Source organism: Anolis sagrei, chromosome 4 (assembly GCF_037176765.1).
Source record: "Anolis sagrei isolate rAnoSag1 chromosome 4, rAnoSag1.mat, whole genome shotgun sequence".
NCBI lineage: Eukaryota > Metazoa > Chordata > Lepidosauria > Squamata > Dactyloidae > Anolis > Anolis sagrei.
In genome coordinates, this window is record NC_090024.1 from 190,003,727 (window position 1) to 190,026,670 (window position 22,944).

Here is a 22,944-nt window from a genome sequence, read left to right on the forward strand (position 1 = left end):
CAGATTCTCCAAATGGTTTTTCTCATCTTGCTGTATCAATGGATAATGTATAGCTAAAACTCTGCTGCAGATCCTCAAATAGAGGAAACAAGGCTGTTTTGCTTCAGACCTTGTGATGAGTAGGAGTCATAGATTAAGCAATGATAAGGCAAAGACTGGAGGAAGGATTAACCACAATGAGTAATAGCAGCCATCTCACCTCATGGCTGCTATTTTGGAGCCTGTTGATCATGAAACTAGGAAATGGACTTTCAGAATTGGAAATCACCAAAAGGCAGCAGCTCCAGTTAACTGTAGCTTTCCAAGATTTTCTTAGCACTCCATTTTCCCCCATTAGCTAGTATTAGGATTTGGTGTTCCAGAGCTATGATAAAGAGTTTCAAGCTTCCTAAATACAAATGATGTTTCTTGTAAATGCTTGTTACATTTTTTTTAATTTTTTCCAAGTCAGTATTCTTCAATGTTCACATCTTCACTCTGGCTCTTTTGGAAGAATAGCCCTTCCCAAACGGAGCTCATTAGATCTTGTTTCACTGCAATTCTTGTCATCCTGGGTAGCGTGGCCAATGGGAGTTGTAGTTCAACAACATCTAGGGAACCACAGTTGGGAAAGCTGCTCTAGAAATTTTGGGGATGGGGGGGGGGGGGGGAGAGGGGTTGTTTATTTCTCTTTGTTAGAGTATTCTGACATTTAATGTTTGCCTTTTTTTTTGTTGGAAACCGCCCTGAGTCCCTTTGAAAGATAGGGTGGTAGGTCAGTATATAAATAAAGCATTATTATTATTATTATTATTATTATTATTATTATTATATAGAAATGACATTTGAAACTACAATTCAGTGCAATTTATCTAGACGTAAGTCCCAGTGAACACTGCTGTATTTCTCATATACATAAACAAGTTAGCACTATGAGCGAGGATCGCTATATCTTATCTTTATTAAGGCACTGTATATACACAGCATATAAATAGAAGGACAAATTGTTTATATAGATGAATCTTTAGACAATGGAATAACACCCTTTACTTTTCGACAATAATATCCTCACTCTTTTCCCTTCCTCATAATAGTGTGTGTAATCTCAGACTGGAACTTGACATTTATGACAGCAACCAATGGATGCATTCCTCTTTTGTACAGGTGGTTAATTTAAACATCTAGAAAAGAATTTGCATCTGAAGCAATTTTAAATATAAACACAACTCCTGCACCAAGGTTTAAAATTTACTCGAGCTGCAAATTCACTTGACATTAAGGATTATCCACAAAAAGTGTTTTGCATGACTCAAAACTCAGTCAAGGCTTTCTGGAAAGGAACGATTAACTGCTCATAATTTTGAGTTATTGCATTAAAGTACACATCATTGCAGTCTTTATTGTACTTCTCTACACACACCTTTTGTAAAAGAAAAGAGAGAGGGATGCGGCATTTGTTCTTTGGCTCTATAGCAGACCTCTTCAAACATTTCATGTTGATGATACGCTTTATAGACATGCACCATTCTGTGATACAGTAATTCAGTTTTACTAGTGAACTGGTGGTTAAACCAATCCCTTATAAGAGATACAGACACATACATAAATTGTAATAATGCAAGGTATGGGGACACAAAATATTTATGTACTTAAAATAAATGATTTATTGCTTCACACAGACTCAGAGGTTTCTTGCTACATTTGTGTAACACAACTACCTCCTCATCACACAAGAGGAAATTGCCCCTTGTTCTTTGGCCATAGAGCCTGCTGAGTGCAATCACATCATGCAGGCCATGGCTCTGCCCCACTGACGGCCAAAGTGGCAAGGAAGTGTCACAAGATGCTTTCTTGACAACAAGGGAAGAAGGTAAGCCATCTTTTGGGTAGCTCCAACTGAGCTACCTACTGTTTTGCCTTCTCCCCCATCTGATGGGGGGGGGGGGAGGCAGCGTGGCAACATGTGTTGCCACAGTTTCCCCCCATCTGATTGGGGAAAGGACAGGGTACCAACGCACCTTATCCTGATGCACTCATGTGATGGGGAAGGACGAAGGGCACGTGGGTTGCCGCAAGGCACCATACACACTTTCCACTTCGCCAGTGATTGCCGGTGAAACAGAACATCATGGAGAGGGGGGCATCTGTATGATGAGGTCCCTATACACTACAGATGACACAATACAGTAATGCAGTGCTTCTCAACCTGTGGGTCCCCAAGTGTTTTGGCCTACAATTCCCAGAAATCCCAGCCAGTTTACCAGATGTTAAGATTTCTGGGAGTTGAAGGCCAAAACTTCTGGGGACCCACAGGTTGAGAAGCACTGCAGTAATGTGTTACAATGCATAGTTTGGAAAGTTCTGCCCTATAGAGTCTTCTCAACGTATAGTATAATGAAAAGTGCCTTGGCATGGAGTATCCATTTGACATTCACTATAGCAAAGCAATCCAAAATGAGAAGCAGGACCACTGAAAATGATGAGAACGATTTCTTTAAACAACTGTGCAGGATTGGTGGTAAAATAAGCAGGGGATGGAGAAGGAGTCAAAACAGCTCAAAGGTTAAAGTTGATGTTGTGATTTTAAGGAGGACTTGAGTCTAGTGGACTATCTTTCATCAGATGTTTGTAAATGAAATTTGAATTGCCATCTCTCAGGGGCGCTTCAACTCTGGATTCCTGCATGGTAGAGGTGGGACCAGATGGTTTTTAAGGTTCCATTGAAAGCTGCAATTCTATGATTTTAGAGTCAGTTCTTTAAGATGCAAATTGCAATCTAAATGAAAAATTCACCGACAGCCACTTAAGTTTATATTTAGTATTCTGTGAGATGCCAGGATAAAGCAGGCAAAACCAGAGCAGTTCTTGCAGTGGATGTGGAAAGCAGGATAGAGCAAACTAGTCTTTTTTTTGGTCTTGCTTGTTGGATCCACTTCTACATATATCTTCCTTTGAAGTCTTACGTGTTGGTTTCCTTTCTTCCATTATCTTCAGCTGTGATAGCTATTTCCTATTATGATGGAAACAGGAATAGGCATATGAGTTATAAAATGAAATGAAGCTTGGAGACAAATAAAGTCCGCTATTTCAATATGGCCACCTTTTTCACGTGAAGCTCTATCTGAGACATAGCAGAATTCTTCAGCATTTAGGTGGAAAAATCCAGCCAGCAGTGTCCCAAATGCCAAAGGCTTCTGCAACAATCCAGAGTAATGCTTTTTTTATGTAATCCACAGTTGGATTGTTGTTGTTATAAGGTGCCCTGACAAATGTCAAGGTGGGCAGCTTTAAAAGGTCATTAGATAAATTCAAGAAGGATAAGGACATCAGATGGCTGCTTAATTACCACCAATATCAAAGGCAATCTTATTCTGAATTTGAATTGGTGTGGAAAAAACAGGAGTTTGCTCTTGGCCTCGTGTCTTGCTCAGGTTGGTCCCTGTAGAAAATGGGATGCCATATTACATAGCCAGACATCACCAATGTGGTTTTCTTTAGTTGTTTTGGACTACATTTCCTATCCGCTCTTACTATCATGGTTCCAAATCACTTGGAGGACACCAGATTGCAGCCAGGCCTTTGGTCTGTTCTAATATTCATTTGACATCACCTGTAACTGGGAAGAGCTGGTGCTCATTTTCTCTTCTGCACCCATCTTCTGTTGTTCTATTCTTCAGGCTTCGGGCAATAATTAGAATGAAGACAGCAATCAAGAATTTGACACCCAGGAGTCCAGCCACAACTATGTGAAGTTTGACTTCTGGATCTGATGGGGTGCTTTAGGAAGACACGAATAAAATGCATTATATGAAGGACGTGATTTAGTACAAGAAAAATATAATAAAGAAGATGGGAAACAATTTCAGTAGTTCTTTCTGTATTTCATTTGGGCAACAAGGAGGTCTGGGGAAAGTTGCAATGTTGAGTATAGGGTGGTCAATAAGGTGGATAGAAACGTATAGTGGCATAGGAATAATAGGAATAATAGTGTAGAAATAGAGCAATTAAACAGGATCAGTTCAACTTTAAAATGTAATAATGAAATATAGGAATTTGGATACAGAACATGATTCATGACGTGATTCAGATCACCTGTCACAGGAGCGTCAATCAAATGCACAATGAAACAGCAACGTCTTTAATTCCTTATGGAATGTGGATAGGCAGGGTGCTAGCCTAATCTCCCTGGGGAGGGAGTTCCAGAGATGAGGGGCCACCACCGAGAATGCCCTTTCTCTCGTCCCCACCAGCCACACCTCAGACGGGGGCAGGAGTGAGAGAAGAGCATCCCCAGAAGATCTTAAGGACTGCGTGGCCTTGTAGGGGAGGATGCGGTCCTGAACTGTTCAGAGCTTTATAGGTTATAGGAACTTTGAACTCCACTGCTGTACTTCTTAAAAACAGTGGCTCTGCTGGTTAGGAGGTCTGAGAAATGCAGCCCCAAAAGAAATATTTTCTAAGCTCTAATATATATTGCTGAAGCTCTCAAAAATTATTTAAGGGCTCTTTCAGACAGGCCCAAAATGCAGGACCTGTCTTGCTATTACCTGAGGTGTTCAAATAACACTTCAGGTAAAATAGAGTAATGCAGAGAAAACTGGGTTTTCACAGTTTGCTCACCATTAATTTGACACCTGGAAATATCTGGATCTTAAGCTAAGGTCCTGGTCTTTCCAGTTGCTGGGTCTGTGAGGCTTGACTCCCAGGACAGCTTCTGCAGTCGCAGGGTCAATCCCCCCAGCTTTCTCGGTTCTTTAGGCTCCTGGAGCATGAAGAAGTGGGAAGGAGCCTCCCACCCCTTCCCCTCCAGACCCCCAATTCCCCCAAAATAACTTACTGGAGGGGGTTGCCAGCAGTGCAGGCTTCTCTGTACAGTATGTCTGATGTGAGAAAATTGTGTGTTAGGAGGTGGTGATGGTGGGGAGGAGATCCCAGCACCCCCAAGAGATGGACATTTAGCCATCTATTTTAAAACTTTCAAAGAAGGAGACTCCGCCACACTCCAAGCATATTCCACTGTCAAACAGCTTTTACCTATCAAAAAGTTTTTCTTAATGTTTAGGTGGAATCTCTTTGCTTCACATCCTAGTCTCTGGAACAGCAGAAAACAAGCCCCCTGTTTCCTGGCATGTAATTTCCTCATATCAGGAGGACCATAATGGTGGCCAGGTAAGTTTTTTTAATCTTTTAAGGGCTTCTTATGGGGTCCTGGAGCCCAAAAAACTGAGGTGGCTATGTGGTTTGGGTCTGGGGGATCGCATGACATGATCTCAGGGCCCAATCCACACAGGGCCGACACCTAGTAAGACCCGGATTTGATCTAAGATCAAGGTCTTACCAGGAGTTTATTTGATTCAGATCAAAGCAGGGAAACCTTGCTTTGTCCTGAATTAATTCAGCGTTGTTTGGATTACTCTGGTAAAACTGCAACAGATCTTGAGATATGGGCCTGTCTGGATGATCTCTAAGCAGTTTCTAACATTTGTGTTGCTTAATACTCTACTAGATCTTTTTTAAAAAAATATTTTGCCTTGGTTCATACTTTGTAACAAACAAATGTATTAAAGGCTGTTGCAATGGACCAATCCATTCCCTAAAATTAATGTATATATTTACCTGGAGATGCTTTGCTCCACTCTGGGCTCCTCTGGTGCTTCAGCCCCCCATAAGTCTGGTGGCAGACATGCAAAAAATTAGTTACTAAAAATGACAGTATTAGGGCAATGGCAATGAACAAATCATTGTAAAAAAGGAAGCCAATAACACACAAATGAAGTATACATATAGTATTTAAACTACTGAGTAATATTTATTCAGAATTAAATGTCACTGCCTTCAATTGAATTTATTGCCAGATACTACATGTACAGATTTGTAACCTTATAAATACTGTACTCTGGACTGTATATTCGATCACGATGAAAAGGGATGAGTCAAACTAACAAAGGTGAACAACAGGTGAAATCTGATCCTATTTTAAAGCCTTTGAACTCTCCAAAACATGCTGAGAAAAAGTATTTTAAAATTGAGAACCATGCTTCTGGAGTCCGCCAGGTAATACTATCTGCTTTCATATTAGAGCAGCATACCTTTTATTATTTTACAGCTGAAAACCAGGACATGTGTGGCTAAGCAATATATGAGTGTGGTTCCAATGACTAAAAGTATTATTGAAGGAGAACACAAAAGTTAGGAGACACTGCAACAGTTTGCTTTTGTACGAGTTTACTGAGAAATGCAGGTTCCTGCCCATTCCTCTCCTCTCCTCAATTCAATGTCCTTTGAATTTCGTTTGCAGGAACTGACATAATCTGAGGACAAAGCTGAGAGATCCATGCCAGCTCCAGGGGCAGGGGAGTGCCTCCCTACATGTGATTGTCTTGCGAGATGGGAGCCCCATGCCTCGCCCTGAAGTGGACTGCTGGCCAAAGTGATGAGGAGTATGTAGCAGACTTGCCATGTGCTTTTTAAAGTGAAAACAATGTTTTAAAGTTACAAGTGGACTCTGGCTGCTTCTCATTTAAAGAAACGGTATGACCTGCTGTGGGCCAAAATTAGTTCTCAATTTTTTAGGTCCCTCAACCCAACCATGCTACATAAGAAGGGGAAAAGGTGTATTTAGGGCTGTGAGTGCTTTCACACTATTAAGGCATGCATTGGTGATAAGATCTTCATTCATATCATTGCACAGGATGAAAAACAACTACAGGCAGTCCCCAAGTTACAAACAAGATAGGTTCTGTAGGGTTTGTTGGATAGCACAGGGTAGGACAAACACCCCTGTGATGTTTCTTATGCTGTCTGTGCCTGTTCAGAGGATTTCACCTCACTTTCTGTCTCTGTTATAATTGACTTTTGAAAAAATTGGATTGTTGTAGAAGCAAGGATTGGTGAGAAAGCTTTAGAGGAGACGACTTTTTTCCATGACAACTCTTCCAGGAATGAATTTCCCTTCTGAGGGGTAGATTTCTCTCACTTCCTGTTGTCTCACTTTCATTCTTAAGTATGACCCTTATGTTTGTAACTTGGGGACTGCCCGTATTTTAAAAGTAATACTTGGAGAGTATTTCAGTCCAAAAGGGACCTACCTGTTAGGACGTTTACTTTCACTTTCTGGAGAGTATTCACAACCCCCAGGAAGTCTGTCTTACATTGGTACAGACCAGCATCTTTTTTCTTGAGTGGGTTGATGGTCACTGTAAGGATCCCTTCATGGATATTGTCAGCAATGGCAGTGGTGCCATTTCTCCTCTTGAGGAATGGCATCCAAAACCGCCGGGCACTAACAACATGCTGACAATTTGTCTCGCTGATGTGTTTACACCAACTTTTCTCCCTCCACTGGTTCTCTTTGAGGTTGTAAGAGCAGTTGATGGAGATGGGCTTCCCTTCAATGCCATATACTACAGTAACATCCTCGGTTGTATCTGCATCTAGGAAAGAAAGATAGAAAGAAGGCTTCATGGCCATCCCTTGGAAGTGCTTTGACTGTATATTCCTGTATGGCAGAGAGTGAACTGGATGGCTCTTTGGGTCTCTTCAACTGTGGATATTATTAGAAAGCAGAAGAATTATTCAAATCCCTTCTGCTTCTTTGTTTTTATCTTTTAAATACCTGCTTCTTTCCTGACCAGAATTTTTGGAACTGAATCCAACACAAATCCTCCCGTTTCCATACATTCCGGAACTGAGAGTTCCACTGTTGAACAGCTCTTATAGTTAGGAAGAACTTCCTGGCCATAAGAGCTGTTCAACAATGGAACTCCCTGCCTTGGAGTCTGGTGGAAGCTCCTTCCTTGGAAACTTTTAAACAGAGGCTGGATGGCCATCTGTCAGAGATTTGTTGATAGTGCTTTTCCTCCAATGCAAGGGGTTATAGAATCTATAATGATTCTATAATGATAGAATAATTATAGAAATAATTCTATAAGTGCTACAGAGTCCTTCACATAACGTAAAACTACTTCCAGTTGTCATCTTTTGCCTCTCATCCCTGAAATGTAGTAGAAGTGTAGAGCTCCCAATGCAGGTGGAAATGGGAGAAAGATGGGAAAAACACATGGGATGGGATCTGTCAGATTCCCCATGTAGTTTCGGTTCAGTGAAGTGGAGGAATGTGCATTCCTATGGGCAGTCTCCTATGCACTTCTTTTACTAAATCCTTCTGCATGAGCCTAGAAGAGTAATTTTTTAAAAATAATGTAATCTTAAGGAATAGAGCTATTGTAAGATATGAGCACTTTGCTTTATCTCCATTTTCTCCTTCATAGTAATCAAGGCTTTTGAAATTGTGCTATTGCTAGGTTTTTAAGATAACACTGGTATATAAGGGAGGGAAAGAAAGCCTGAGAGGAGGGGATCGTGGCAATGTGGCATAATGGAAGGATGGAATGAAAGCACGGGAAGACAGATCATGTCAAAGGAGTTTGAAATTACCCTGCTTTCCTCCTAAAATGGGTTGAGGTCCATAGTAATATTAACTTTCAATACTGAAGTTTTCCCTGATTTTTTAAAAAAGAATGCAGAATGGGCGGGGATTGTACTCAGTTGTGTGACGATTCAGAACGCGGGAGAGAATGGGAGAAAGAGGCTGAAGCAGGCATGTAGCCGGGGGGGGGGGGGGGGGGGGGCTTGGGGGCTTCAGCCCCCCCGAAATTCTCAGGGTGGTCCACAAAAAGGCCTTACTGGTACATTATTTAAACTGTTCTGTTTATTCATATCATGATCTGATCACCATGCTCAATATAGCCCATATGCATGGGGGTATTGGGGTAATGATACAAAAGGTTTGCTAGGGTAGACCCTCTTTCACTCAGACTCCCCCCCCCCCTCGAAATCAAAATCCTGGCTATGGGCCTGGGCTGAAGTGTCATACGAGGGGAAAATTTCTCAATTTGATAAGATGGATAATTATAATTGATAATTAAACCTGTCAAGCAGGGTTCTCAGCTCAAGATAGTTCCAGGCCTAACCTGAGACCTAGGGAAAGCTCCTGGTGACATCAGTAACCATTATATATTTAAGTACCAACCAAGTTTGTTCATTCACAGATATATCTTCATTTTTTGAAATTAAGACAGACACCTTAATTCGGGAGTCCTCAAACTTTTAAAACATAGGGCCAGGTCACAGTCCCTCAAACTGTTGGAGGGCAGGATTATAATTTGAAAAAAAAAATGAATGAATTCCTATGAACACTGCACATATCTTATTTGTAGTGCAAAAAACACTTAAAACAATACAATAATTAAAATGAAGAACAATTTTAACAAATATAAACTTATTAGTATTTCAATGGGAAGTGTGGACCTGCTTTTGGCTGATGCGATAGGATTGTTGTTGTTGTTGTGTGCTTTCAAGCCGTTTCAGACTTAGGTGGACCCTGAGTGAGGGCCGAGTAAATGACCTTGGAGGGCCGTATCCGGCCCCCGGGCCTTAGTTTGAGGAACCTTGCCTTACTTAAAGAGGATGGTACCAGCTCACTCAGGGTGCAATAAGGGGATTATTCCTTCTCACTTCTTGGGGAGACAGGAACATTCAATCTGAGCTGCTTGCAGAGCAGAGAGGAGCCCTGGTAGTGCAATAAGGGGTAAGGGAAATGAATTAAGCAAATATATGAACCTTCTTGCGATTCTTTGCAAATTGTAAAAACAGATGGATTATTTCTTATCTCTTGGTACTTGAGGAAACAAACATTGATTTTGTGATTGCCTACTCCACTTCACAGTAACTTTTTGCCAAGGAAAGCGGTGATGATCTAAACATCTTTCCTTTGTATGACACATTTTGCCCTGTTATTTGTAATGTAGTATGGATTATTAGTTGGTTTAAAAGTATTTATTTATTTATTTATTATTTACTGTACTTGTATACCGCTGTTTCTCAGCCTAGCTGGCGACTCAACGCGGTTTACAACAAAATACCAAATACAATAGTCAACAGTATACAATTTAAAACCATAAAAACATAATACACAATATTGGTACATCAATAACAATCCAATGCATCTCCTGACTAAAATCGTGATCCAGTTTCGTCGTCCATATTACCAATCCTTTAATCCTCACATTCATTGCACAGAATTAACCAAATGCCTGTCCGGACATCCAGGTTTTTAATCTTCTTCGGAACACCATCAGCGAGGGGGCTGATCTTACCTCCATGGGAAGGGCGTTCCATAGTCGAGGGGCCACCACAGAAAAGGCCCTGTCTCTCGTCCCCGCCAGCCGCACCTGTGAAGCAGGCGGGATAGAGAGCAGGGCCTCCCCAGAAGATCTTAGGGTCCTGGTGGGCTGATAGGCCGAGATACGTTTGGATAGGTAGGTTGGGCCAGAACCGTTTAGGGCTTTAAAGGCCAATGCCAGCACTTTGAATTGAGCCCGGTAGCAAATCGGCAGCCAGTGGAGCTGGTGCAGCAGAGGAGATGTATGCTTCCTGCGCTCCGCTCCTGTTAGTAACATGGCTGCCGACCGTTGGACTAATTGGAGCTTCCGAGCCGTCTTCAAAGGCAACCCCACATAGAGAGCGTTGCAGTAGTCTAAACGGGATGTAACCAAAGCATGGACTACCGTGGCCAAGTCAGACTTCCCAAGGTACGGGCGCAGTTGGCGCACGAGTTTTAACTGTGCGAACGCTCCCCTGGTCACCGCCGAAACCTGGGGTTTCAGGCTCAGCGATGAGTCCAGGATCACACCCAAACTGCGAACCTGCGTCTTCAGGGGGAGTGCGACCCCGTCCAACACAGGCTGTAACCCTATACCCTGTTCGGCCTTGCGACTAACCAGGAGTACCTCTGTCTTGTCTGGATTCAATTTCAATTTGTTCGCCCCCATCCAGACCGTCACAGCGGCCAAGCACCGGTTCAGGACCTCGACTGCCTCCTTAGTAGCAGGTGGAAAGGAGTGACAGAGTTGGACATCATCCGCGTACAGATGACATCGCACTCCGAAACTCCGGATGATCTCACCCAGCGGCTTCATGTAGATGTTAAACAACATGGGAGACAATATTGAACCCTGAGGAACCCCACAAGACAAAGGTTGTGAGGTTGAACAGGAGTCTCCCAGTAACACCTTCTGAGACCGACCCTCAAGGAATGAGCGGAGCCACTGCAAAACAGTCCCTCCAAGACCCATTCCTGCGAGGCGTCCCAGAAGGATACCGTGTTCGACTTTGAAGTTTAAAATCTGTTTCATTTTAATCAAACACTCTTCGGTTCCAAACCATCTGTCTTCCTTGTGTTGTTATCCTCTGAGATAGTAAGGTTTTTGACAACTAATACAAACCACTTTGAAGCTATGTAGTCAAGATATATGTAAAATTAACAATCACAATTGCATGTGAATTGAGACAGAAAAACACTAGGAATACTATTGTTTCCATTCTGTCATGGTTTGAGCTTTCATCATTTTGTATACACTGGATTCTAGAGCTATGCAGATAAACCATTAAGGTAACAATGTACTAATCTTCTGTACTTTTTTCATACTATATCTCAAGCAAATGACTCTATTTTATATAGTTTGCAGAGACAGAAGACGCAAACAAGAGGTACTTGGCAAAATGAAGGGGGACCCTTAGAAGGATCAGTGGTGTTCTTTTTTCAGCATCATTGCATACTTCTAGTCTTGTTATGACTACTCATGCTATAGTTTGGACAATAATAGAATAATAGAATCATAGTTAGAAGAAATCTTGTGGGCATTCCAGGAAAATTGCATTCAAAGCACCCCCAACAGATGGCCATCCAGCCTCTGTTTGAAAGCCTCCAAAGAAGGAGCCTCCACCACACTCTGGGGCAGAGAGTTCCACTGCTGAACAGCTCTCACATTTAGGAAGTTCTTCCTCATGTTAAAGTGGAATAATCTTTACTGTAGTTTGAAGCCATTGCTCTGAACCCTAGTCTCCTGGGCAGTAGAAAACAAACTTGCTCTCTCTTCCCTATGACTTTCCCCCACATATTTATACATGGCTATCATCTCTCCTCTCAGCCGTCTCTTCTGCAGGCTAAACATGCCCAGCTCTTTAAGCCACTCCTCATTGGGCTTGTTTCCCAGATTCTTGATCATTTTAATCACCCTCTTTTGGACACAATCCCGCTTGTCAACATCTCCCTTCAATTGCGATGCCCAGAATTGGACACAGTATTCTAGGTGTGGTCTGACCAAGGCTCTATTCTCCCTTGGTCAGACCATACCTGGAATACTGTGTCCAATTCTGGGCATCACAATTGAAGGGAGATCTTGACAAGCGGGATTGTGTCCAGAGGAGGGCAATTAGAGCCCTCAAGGCAGATTAGAGCCTTGGTCAGACCACACCTGGAATACATTGACAGAACCAGGTAATCAACCTTCCAGTCAGTACAGAAAGACCCTCATTTCATACCTGACAAGAAGATCAAGCAGATGAGATACAGAAATCTCTCCATCTCTCTTCGGCTGATCAAGTGAGAAAAGTTCCCAACTAAAAATGAAAAGATGGTCTTGCACAAGAGCAAATAGTCTTTTGCCTCAGTTAAATACATACAAGAGGAACTTCTGTGCAAGCCTGTTGTGGATTAAGCAATGTACCAGCCAACATCATGACACTTGTGGATATTGTGGGCATCAGCAATGCAAGAGGGGTGACTGCATCAGGAGAGGAAATCCTGAAGTTAGGGACTGATTGCTAATCACAACCCTTGCATAGCCATCATTGCTGATATATCAATTGAAGTCCCACTAGCTTTCTCTTCATTTCTGAAGTTATTTACAGGGGCGGCCTATTACTTCTGAGCCCATTAGAACTTCTGGGAAAATGTATAACAAATGCACACAATTTCCACTTGATATATGCAGCTGTTATTGCATAATTTGTAATACTAAATTCTCATCTTAGTGACTTACTATGTACTGCACACCATACTTATTACTACCTTAGTTCCACATATGAGGTATGAAGTTCTGAGTTCTTTCAAATTCCTCATCAGTATACAGGTACAAAAAGCAAGAGATGGGAGAAGAAATAAGAGACAGAGACTATATCAAATAAGCAATTCTGATAGGCAGTAATACTACACAACACAAAAACATGGGCACAATTACACCCTGTGCCTTAATTGGTTATCTTGCATACCTTAAGCATTAATTGAATTGTCAGTGTACTTTTTACATTTTATTCCCAGTAGATCTCAGCATTTACTTGCCCTCCAACCACGTGTATTATGTGCATTTATACACTGGTAGCTGGAGAGGGATAACTCTACATCAGGGATGGGCAAACTTCGGCCTGCCAGGCTTAAGCGGCTGAGGGGAAAAAGGAAAGGGCCTAAAGCTGTTAGGAATTATGGGAGTTGAAGTCCAAAACATTTATCACCCCGAAGTTTGTCCATGCCTGCTCTACATGTATCCAATGAAGTAGAGTGAAGTCTATGAAAGCTTACCCTATAACAGATTCAGTAGCACAGCAGTAATTCTTATTGAACTTGGGCAGAAAACAGATTTCAACAGTGACTATGGTTGGAATCCTGTTGAGCTTTTCTGTGTGTGCATGCCTTCAAGTCAATTGCCAACTTATGGCAGCTCCGCTAATTACATAGGGTTTTCTTCAGCAAGGAATACTCTGGCGTGGTTTCGCCAATTCTGTTCTCTGAAATATACTGTAGCCTACAGCAACTAGTATCCATTGGTAGTCTCCAATGGAATATCTAGGGGCCCTTCCACACAGCATCTATCCAGAATAACAAGACAGATAATTCACAATATCTGCTTTGAACTGGAATATCTGAGTCCACACTGTAATATAATCCAGTTCAATGTGGTTTTTATACAGCTGTGTGGAAGGGCCCTATGAAGTTTGAGCCAATCTGTTCTTGAGTGCATCTCTACTACAAATTAATGCACCTTAACACCATTTCAACTGCTATGGCTCAAAGCTATGGAATTCTGGGATTCTCTGCCAAACAGTGCTGCTGCCTCACCAAACTATAGTTCCCAGGATTCCACAGCATAAAGTCATGACAGTTCAAGTGGTGTCCATGTGTGTTAATTCTACTGTGAGTAGATGCACTAAGTCTGTTGCTGCTATTGTTGCCAATGTAATCACTGGTGTAAGCAAAGACTCTTAGGCAACATGCTGGTATGAGCTATCCCTGTAGTAATGCAAAGTATTTGGATGTTGGTGCCAGCTTGATTTTAATTGGGCAAACAAAAATAATTGACTTTCCCAAAGACCTGCTCCTGGTGCAGGTGTGAATGGCTATCCCTCTGAAAATGAAAAGCAATCAGATTTTCACAAGGATTCTTAAAATAGATGGCATAGTCCTCAAGAAAACCAATTACCCAGAGACAGCTCTTCAATTTTAGTTGGAACATTTGACGATGCATTCTGGGATGCAGATCATAGTAAATACAGTATATTTGGGAACTAAGTTAAGTGAGATAATCCATTTTTTCATAGAATGGCATTCCAGATTCCACTTGGATTCATTTTGGTGGCTGGCATCTTTAAGGAAAAAAGAAGGGCAAATAAATTCCATCACTCTGTGGACTGTGCCCCAGGTCACCCACCATGCCTGTATCCTTGGCAGCAGCCATTTCCTCTGCATACTTTTGGTCTGCCACCTAATCCTGATATCCAGCCTGGGTGAGCAGGCTGCACTTCTAGTTCCTCTTCTCTGCACAAGCTCAGTTCCTTGCCCTCTGTTTGCTTAGTTTAGCAATTCCTTCTGTCTGCTTGTATGTGCAAATATTTTCTGCCTTCCCACCACAAACTTCTTGGCTGTCTCCTCTCACAGCTGTTCTGTGTGGGTGGCTTTGGGTGGAAAGTTTTAATGCCTCACACTTCATGGCACTGGTCTACAGTTCATGCTGATTTCTCGCTGGCAAGAAATACCCCATGCCTTAACTCATATTCCCTGGATTTTAAAAATGCCATTCTTGCTTAGAAGAATTGGAATGGAAATTGCTGGATAAGCATTATATGGCCCTGTACTTTTGGAAGTAGTGCACTTCCCAACATTTCTCACTATTAGCTCTCCTGGTTGGGGTTGGTGGAACCTGCAGGCCAACAAGGAAAGGGGGAAAAGCCAGAAACAAAGAAGAGGGAAAAAGAAAATCAGTGTTACACCATATTATGACTTTCTTTGTAATATACTGACCTACAAATCCCAGGAATCTTAATCTTCCATCCGATTAAAAAGTATTATGACTCTGATTCTTGCCTTAGTGACTTCCTATGCCAAACCAAACCAAACCAAACCAAAAAAACAAACAAACAAACAAACAAACAAAAAACAAAACAAAAAAAACAAACAAAAAAAAACCACCCTCTGAAAGCTCTATCCCAAGCATGCCTACTAGCAAGTACATATCATTAAACATAGAGAGACTTCTTCTGAGCAAACATATACATTGCATTGACAAAGCCTAAAACACAATTCTTCAATTTCTTAATCTAAAATTAGTCATGGAAAGCAACTGTAATTTTTGGTTTTGTGGACCTCCAACTCCCAGGCCCCTTCCACACAGCTGAATAAAATCCCACATTTTCTGCTTTGAACTGGAATATATGGCAGTGTGGACTCAGACAACCCAGTTCAAAGCAGATATTCTTGATATTCTGGGTTATATGGCTGTGTAGAAGGGCCCCCAGAAACCCTAGCCAGCTTATCCAATGGCCAGGAATATTCTGGGAGGGCCCTAAGTTTGATACCACTTAAGCATTGCTTACCACAAATATTTGTATGCATTGGAACATTCCTCTCTAGTGTGCTAAGATTTCTGTAAATCCAACAGATATAACCTGCCTGTTTATGGAAGAACTGCATTGTTTAATTGTTGCCTGTTACAAATGTATAGGTTTTTAAAATGAAAGCAGTATTAACTATGTCTCCAGCTTTCTCTCCAGATTATATTTTTAAAAGATATATGAATGAGTGTGCCTTCAAGTTGCCAGTCAACTTATGGTTACCCCATGAATCTCACTGGATCTTTTTAGGCAATGAATATCCAGGGATGGCTTGTTAGTTCCCATCTTCTGAATGATAGCTTATGGCAGTGGTTCTCAAAGTGTGCTCCGCGGAGTCCTTAGGGCACAGACAGGGCTCCATGCTTCCCTCCCCCTCCAAGCATGCAGCAGCAGGGAAGGAGGCACCAGTCAGCTGGTTGCTCCTCCACCGCCGAAGCACCAGTGGGGGAGCAACTTCCCTTCCCTTCCTCACCATGCAGAAGGTTTCCTCCATGCCTTCATTGCTTCCAGAACCCTTTTCTGGCATGGAAGGGCGCTAAGGTCTTCCACTGAAATACTGTTAAGCGTATTTGGTTAAAATTATTTTTTATTTTAAATTGGCTTGGGTAGCTAGTGATGTTGGGCTATTTGAAAAAGGCATTGTTTGTTTTTGGATGTTTTTAATGGACCCATTAGAAAGTAGTGCAGATCCATGGCTGTTTTTGGATGTTTTGAATGGACCCATTAGAAATTGGTGCAGATCCATGATTGACTTCTTATAGTCAATGATGTTTACCAACCTCTAGAGGGCAGGCAAGGATCAGAAATAAACTGAGCCTTGAACAAAGTTTACATTCTTGGGAAGCCAGGATGGCTTTCCCCTTGCTCTCTGACAACCAGCAAGTGAAATTTCTCCTATTTCAACATGCATTTAAGAACTAACAGCAACGGGATTTGTTTTGGATTTTCCGGGCTGTATGACCATGTTCCAAAAGCATTCTCTCATGACGTTTTGCCCACATCTATGGCAGGCATCGTCAGAGGTTGAGAGTTCTGTTGGAAACTAGGCAAGTGAGGTTTATATATCAGAATGTTCCGGGTGGGAGAAAGAACTCTTGTCTGTTTGAGGCAAGTGTGAATGTTGCAATTGGCCAACTTGATCAGCATTGAATAGCCTTGCAGCTTCAATCCTGCATTGTTTTGGACAGGAGAGCTTTTCAACCCTGCTTGGCTTCTATTTCATTTTATATAAGCATATTAGGCCATCTAAATCAGAAATCCTAAATTTCTGTAACAGCGCTATGATGGCGGAGCTCTCTCCCAATGGAAGTCAGGTTTCTTCATTCTTACTTGATTGCAAAAGGCAACTTAAACCATATTATATTGTACAGACTTCTTCTTCTTCTTCTTTTTAAAAAAGCATGTTTTAAAATGTTGCTAGGAATGTATACTTTTTGTGAGACCCAGTGAGCAGAAAGGTGGTATAGAAATGTAATAAAAAAGCGATAAACTAGAATAACGTTAAAACAAAGTAAACAGTTGATGAAAATTCAACCTAATAAATATCCTCATTTCCATGAAGCGAAATCAAGTTATGTTGACTGAAGGTGAATCTATACTGTGGAATTAATGTAGTTTGACACCACTTTAACATAGTTCAATTCTATTGTCATTTTATAAGTTTTTTTTTTTTTGCTTTCTCTGTGAAACAGTGCAGGTGCCTCACCAAACTGGAAATCCCTCAATTCAATAGTATTGAGCCATGGTAGTCAAAGTGGGGTCAAACTGCATTAATTCCAAAGTGTAGATGCACCCTGAACCTGGGTGAGAAAAAGTGAGGACAACAGATTTCTAAAAGGATTCCTTTAAGCCTTCTAAGGGGAGGGCTTTAAACAATTAGATTGCCAACTTCTGAGGCGATCCCTCGTAGTCCGAGGATGATGGTCCTCCAAGTGTAGTATCCTGGCGGTGGGTCCGTAGGTGACTGTGGAGCCCTATTCTTGATCTGCATCTTCTCCCACAGTGAGGGCATCTGTTTCCAAGTGGAAGGCGGTCCCAGTCGGAGTCGGCTTGACGTGCCTTCCTCTTGGCATGTTTCTCTCTTTCACCCTCCATTCGTGCCTCTTCAAATTCTACAGCACTGCTGGTCACAGCTGACCTCCAACTGGAGGCTTCCCAGTTCTGTGTCTATGCCAGAGTTTTTAAGGTTGGCTTTGAGCCCATCTTTAAATCTCTTTTCCTGTCCTCCAACATTCCATTTTCTGTTCTTGAGTTCAGAATGGAGCAACTGCTTTGGGAGACGGTGGTTGGGCATCTGGACAACATGGTCAGTCCAGCAGAGTTGATGGCGGAGGAGCATCACTTCAATGCTGGTGGTCTTTGCTTCTTCCAGCACGCTGACATTTGTCCGCTTGTCTTCCCAAGAGATTTGCAGGATGTTTTGGAGGCAGCACTGATGGAATCGTTCCAGGAGTTGCATGTGACGTCTGTAGACTGTCCACGTCTCGCAGGCGTATAGCAGGGTTGGGAGGACAATAGCTTTTAAAACAAGCACCTTGGTATCGCTATGGATGTCCCGGTCTGCAAACACTCTCTTCTTCATTTGGAAAAATGCTGCACTCGCAGAGCTCAGGCGGTGTTGAATTTCAGTGTCAATGTTGACTTTTGTGGAGAGATGGCTGCCAAGGTAGCGGAAATGGTCAACATTTTCTAATGTTATACCATTAAGCTATATTTCTGGCATCGGAGAGGGATTGGCCGGTGACTGCTGGAAGAGTTGTCTTTGGTTTTCTCGATGTTTAATGACAGGCCGACATTGCCAACACTGGGAAGGTCGCCCTTCACATTTCTTGAATTCTTTCGCATTTGGAATTTTTCCTTGTTGTTTTACTTTTAAGCACAAGTAGTCCTATTCACCAGCAGTATATATCAGGTTCTCATAGGTTCATAGAGTTGCCAAGTGTCCCTTGTTGGAAGGGATGTACAGGTTTGAAAGCTTCTTCCTGTAGGGATAGTTGGTTTCCCTTATTAACAAATAGAGTTCCTTATTTGAGGGTTGGAGAGCCTTTCCTTTTATATGAGTAAGATGCAAAATAAATATCCTTTATGTTTTGGGTGTGGGATACTTTATAAAGTTAGAAATGTGTGCATCATGTAATTTATGAATGTATACAATATGTTAATTTTACAGAGAAAAATGTAGTTAAAGTAAATCAGTACTTTCATTTGGTATTTAGGTAGAACACAAAATTGTTAATAACTCCTGCCTGATTGGCATTTCTGCATATAATGGATTTTGACTGTCCCTTATTGCTGTTTAGAAGACCTTGTACCTCCAATATAACATGAAAAATGAGGATGTATTCATTCTAGTATGAGAAGCCTGCAATACATATGATGACAGTAGATGGCAGTCTGTGACCATATTCCTACCAGTGTCCGCTGGATATACCGATATCAATATCATTATCGTCATCATCTTCATCCTCCCTTAATTACGGTGTCTGGTGTGATTGGACATATTCCAAATACACATAGGTTTACACTGGTTTTTCTGTCACTTTGTCCATTCCATAGCCCCAGCCATGACTTTTTAGGGAAGTGGTAAGAGTCGATACGTATTTTCAAAACAAAACTTAGAAATCCTTCCACTACACATGATAGGAAACAGAGTATGAAAATATACACTTTAACTAAAACATTTCTGTGAAATACAATGAAGTCACATTGTGTAAAGATAAGAAACACAAAAGAATCATGCTGGACTAACCAAATCTCCCAGCTGCTGCTCATAATAGTGTGCGCCGGGGTGGCGGTGGTTCTGTGATTTGTATTCCAAGGATGGTAATTTTTCTAAGATGTGATGAAATAGTGGACAATATTAAAGGCTCTGCTATGGCAGAACACCCTGAGCTAGAGCTACATGGCAGTATATAACCTGGTATAAGATAGCTTCTTTTTGTCATGCTCTATGCCTTCAAGTCATTTCTGAGTTATGGTGACCCTAAGACAACCCTATAACAGGGTTTGCTCAGCAAGATTTATTCAACAAGGGCTTGAGTTTACTTTCCTCTGAGACGGAGAATACGACTAACCCAAAGTCTCCCAGTAGGTTTCTATGGCCAAGTGAGATTCAAATCATTGTTCTAATCCAATGCTCAAACCACCACATCATGCTGGCTTTATGTTCCTACTATGTCCCTCAAGGAAGGTGAAGGAGATAGTCCTTGCCGAGAAAACCTCATGATAGGATCGTCACAAGTTGGAAAGGACTTGAAGGCATGCAAAAACAGCAGTACATTTTTACCTGGACACAGCATATTATTAGAGAACACAGAAATGCCGGACCAGTCTAATAACTACCATGTCAGACTACACAGAGAAGCCACTGAAATCCACAAGTGTGTGGACAATTTCAACAAGAAACCATGAAAATGAACAAAATGTGGCTACCAGTATTAAAAAAGTCTAAAATCATAACAGTAAATAAAGAACACTCAAAACAAGGAAACTCTGGACAAGAAACAATCAGGGACAGCTAATCACCCAGGATTTCCCCAGGCAGCAAGAAGCCACACCTGAAACTGCCAGGCTGTTAAATGCTAATCAAGGTGGCCAACTGAAACATTCACACATACCTCAAACAGACAAGAGTTCTTTGTCTCACTCTGGACATTCCACAGATATATAAACCTTCTTTTACTACTTTCCAGCAGACCTCACAACCTCTGAAGATGCCTGCCATAGATGCAGGTGAAACATCAGGAGATAATGCTTCTGGAACATGGTCAGACAGCCTGGAAAGCACACAACAACCCAGTACATTTTTAGTGCTAAAGATGGGTGTAGTGCTGGAGGGCTTTTCTACTTCCTGTGCTAAAATAATTTGGCTGGTTTTGGGGACTATGCACCTTGGCACCTGTGACTTGGAGCTGTCCTTGGCTACTCTGCCTCAGGCATCAAAATGCCTTGGGGCTGGTCATGCTCCTCATATACCTTTCTTCTTTCTTGGGGCAAAGAAAGACCATATTAAATAGAGCAAACCGTAAGCCACTACAAACTAGGTTTTATTGATTGATTTGATTGTTATCCCACTTTTCTCTCAAGACTGGACTTCAAGATAAAATTTAAAAGATACACACAAGTGTTTGTGTGTGCCTTCAAGTTTCATGCCAACTAGTGGTGACCCCATGGATTTAATAGGGTTTTCTCAGTCAAGGAATACTTAGAGACATAAATACATTCTCACAATTATAGTATGAAAACCATAGAATAAATTATAATATTAAAATACAAGTATAATATTACAATACATTTAAAAGCATCATGGCATTATAAAAGAATTAGAAGTGTTCACTATTTAAAGGTCCCATTAATGTTTGGTCTTGATACTTGGTTGATCTGGAGGGCAAAAGTTGATTATAGGGAATGGGTAGCTATAAGCAGTGAGAAGGAGAGATACAGAAAGGAATTCCAGGCAGGATGTTTGAGAGGAAAAGGGTTGGATGCTTTGCAGAGCTGTTGTGAGGAAGAGACCAGGGTGCAGATACTGAAGGATGATGTGGATGGAAAGCAAAAGACTTAGAAAGAGCCCCTCTGTACTGGGGAAGAGCTGCGTGAGCTTTGGGGTTGCGGCAAGAGGTGGCTGCAGCACCGCCTGGATGTGCACCAGCGCTGTGGGTATATATATTGGGCTGTGTGAGGATGTCGAAAGATGTGAGCAGTGTTCCTGGTTGCATTGTAAAGCAGGAGAGCCCCCCCCCAGCAGCAACAGAGGTAACAGCAGCAGCTTAGTGAGAGGCCTGGTGTTTGGTCTGTTCCACATCAATGGGGCGTCCAGCTGTGGCTGAGGATGAAAGAGAAAGAGGGGATTAAAGGCTCCCAGGGTCGTCTCTAACCCGCCTAAGAATCACCGACAGGGCAGTGTGTAGCTTTAGGAAGGCTTCTTCATATGGAAAATATTAGGAGGGGGGAGATAGAAAGAGAGGGAGAAAGAGAGAGAGAGAGTATGTGTCTTCTACCTAAACGGGGGAGATGTTTACTTTGCTGAGCCCTCGAATCTCAGAACCATGTCTAAAAGGCGTGTGCTGAGACCCAATTCCCACTGCCACATGAGGGAAGGATTACCAATTCAGTTGGTTTACATTCCACCCACCACGTTTACTGGGGAGTAAGGGTGGATTCACAGCCCGAGGCTTACATCAGCTTTTCTTTAAGATGATCTGTAATGTGAATGTAAAAATCAATATTGAATCACTACATATTTGGTTTCTTTTCGAGTCCTTGCAAAATTCACCTGTGGTACCAACAAAAAAAAAATCACACAAGAGGGGCTCTGAGCTTCAAGTTCTTTTTCCAAGTCTCATTCGTTTTTGTGTGATTTAGTTCCAAAGGAGTGTGCATGGCTTGGGCTCACAGTATTAGGATTTTATTATCTGACATTACAGTATAATGTATTGTCGAAGGCTTTCATGGCTGGAATCACTGGGTTGTTGTAGGTTTTTCAGGCTATATGGCCATGTTCTAGAAGCATTCTCTCCTGACGCTTTGCTTGCATCTATGGCAAGCATCCTCAGAGGTTGTGAGGTCTCACAACCTCTGAGGATGCTTGCCGTAGATGCAGGTGAAACGTCAGGAGAGAATGCTTCTAGAACATGGCCATATAGCCCAAGAAATCGTCAACAACCCATTACAGTATAGTCATGGTTAACGTAATTAGTGGATGCGTATTGGATTGAGTAGCTTCAGTGTCACACCTCTCTTCATTAGTGCAATTGTACTGATTTGCCATTCTGTGGTCCTTTGCCATTCTGTGGTCTGAGATCATACTTCTGCACACTCTAACCATGCATTCTTGCACTACATATTTTTGTTTTCCATGCAATTGTGTAATTTCAGCATTTAAAAACAAACCAAAAAAGGCAAATATAAATAGAATATAAACAGTGATCTTGTGAATAGCAAGGAGAGGGAGGTGAGGAGAAGAATCCCAGCCCCTGATATCACTACTTCCAGCATGCTGACACAGGAGTGGAAGGGACACATCACACCAAAGCAGGTGATGGGAATGTTGTGACACTGGGAGCTATGAATGGCTCTCTTACGTCAATAGCTAGGGATGGGAGAAGCATGGAGGAAAACAGACCACATAGGGATGTGCATGATGTTGTGTAATAGGAACAGTCACCTGCAATGCCAGTTTGCCTGTATTGTGTGATAAAGTTCTTAGAAGTTTGGGATGGGTAACAATAGCTGAGTAAA

At 41.9% G+C, this 22,944-nt stretch overlaps 1 protein-coding gene across 1 annotated transcript; it reads right to left on the reverse strand.

Annotated features, from left to right (window-relative positions):
- Positions 1-922: 922 nt before the first annotated feature.
- LOC132772655 (triggering receptor expressed on myeloid cells 2-like) lies at positions 923-12,545 on the reverse strand. The gene is made up of 5 exons (XM_060771532.2): positions 12,364-12,545; positions 7,068-7,412; positions 5,596-5,650; positions 3,590-3,756; positions 923-2,989 (listed from the first exon to the last, which is right to left on the reverse strand). Exons 1-5 carry the CDS (start codon positions 12,500-12,502, stop codon positions 2,970-2,972), a joined length of 726 nt encoding a protein of 241 aa, XP_060627515.2. The 5' UTR covers positions 12,503-12,545; the 3' UTR covers positions 923-2,969.
- Between the last annotated feature and the right edge of the window lie 10,399 nt (positions 12,546-22,944).

Bases quoted from the DNA above. Each gene is read 5' to 3' on its own strand.
- LOC132772655 (XM_060771532.2), bottom strand. From the start codon at position 12,502: ATGTATTTAACTGAGGCAAAAGACTATTTGCTCTTGTGCAAGACCATC. The intron at 7,413-12,363 runs GTATGAAATGAG...TTTCTTTCCTAG, and splicing joins CTGCTTGATCTTCTTGTCAG to ATGCAGATACAACCGAGGAT. The intron at 5,651-7,067 runs GTAGGTCCCTTT...GTCTGCCACCAG, and splicing joins GAAAGTAAACGTCCTAACAG to ACTTATGGGGGGCTGAAGCA.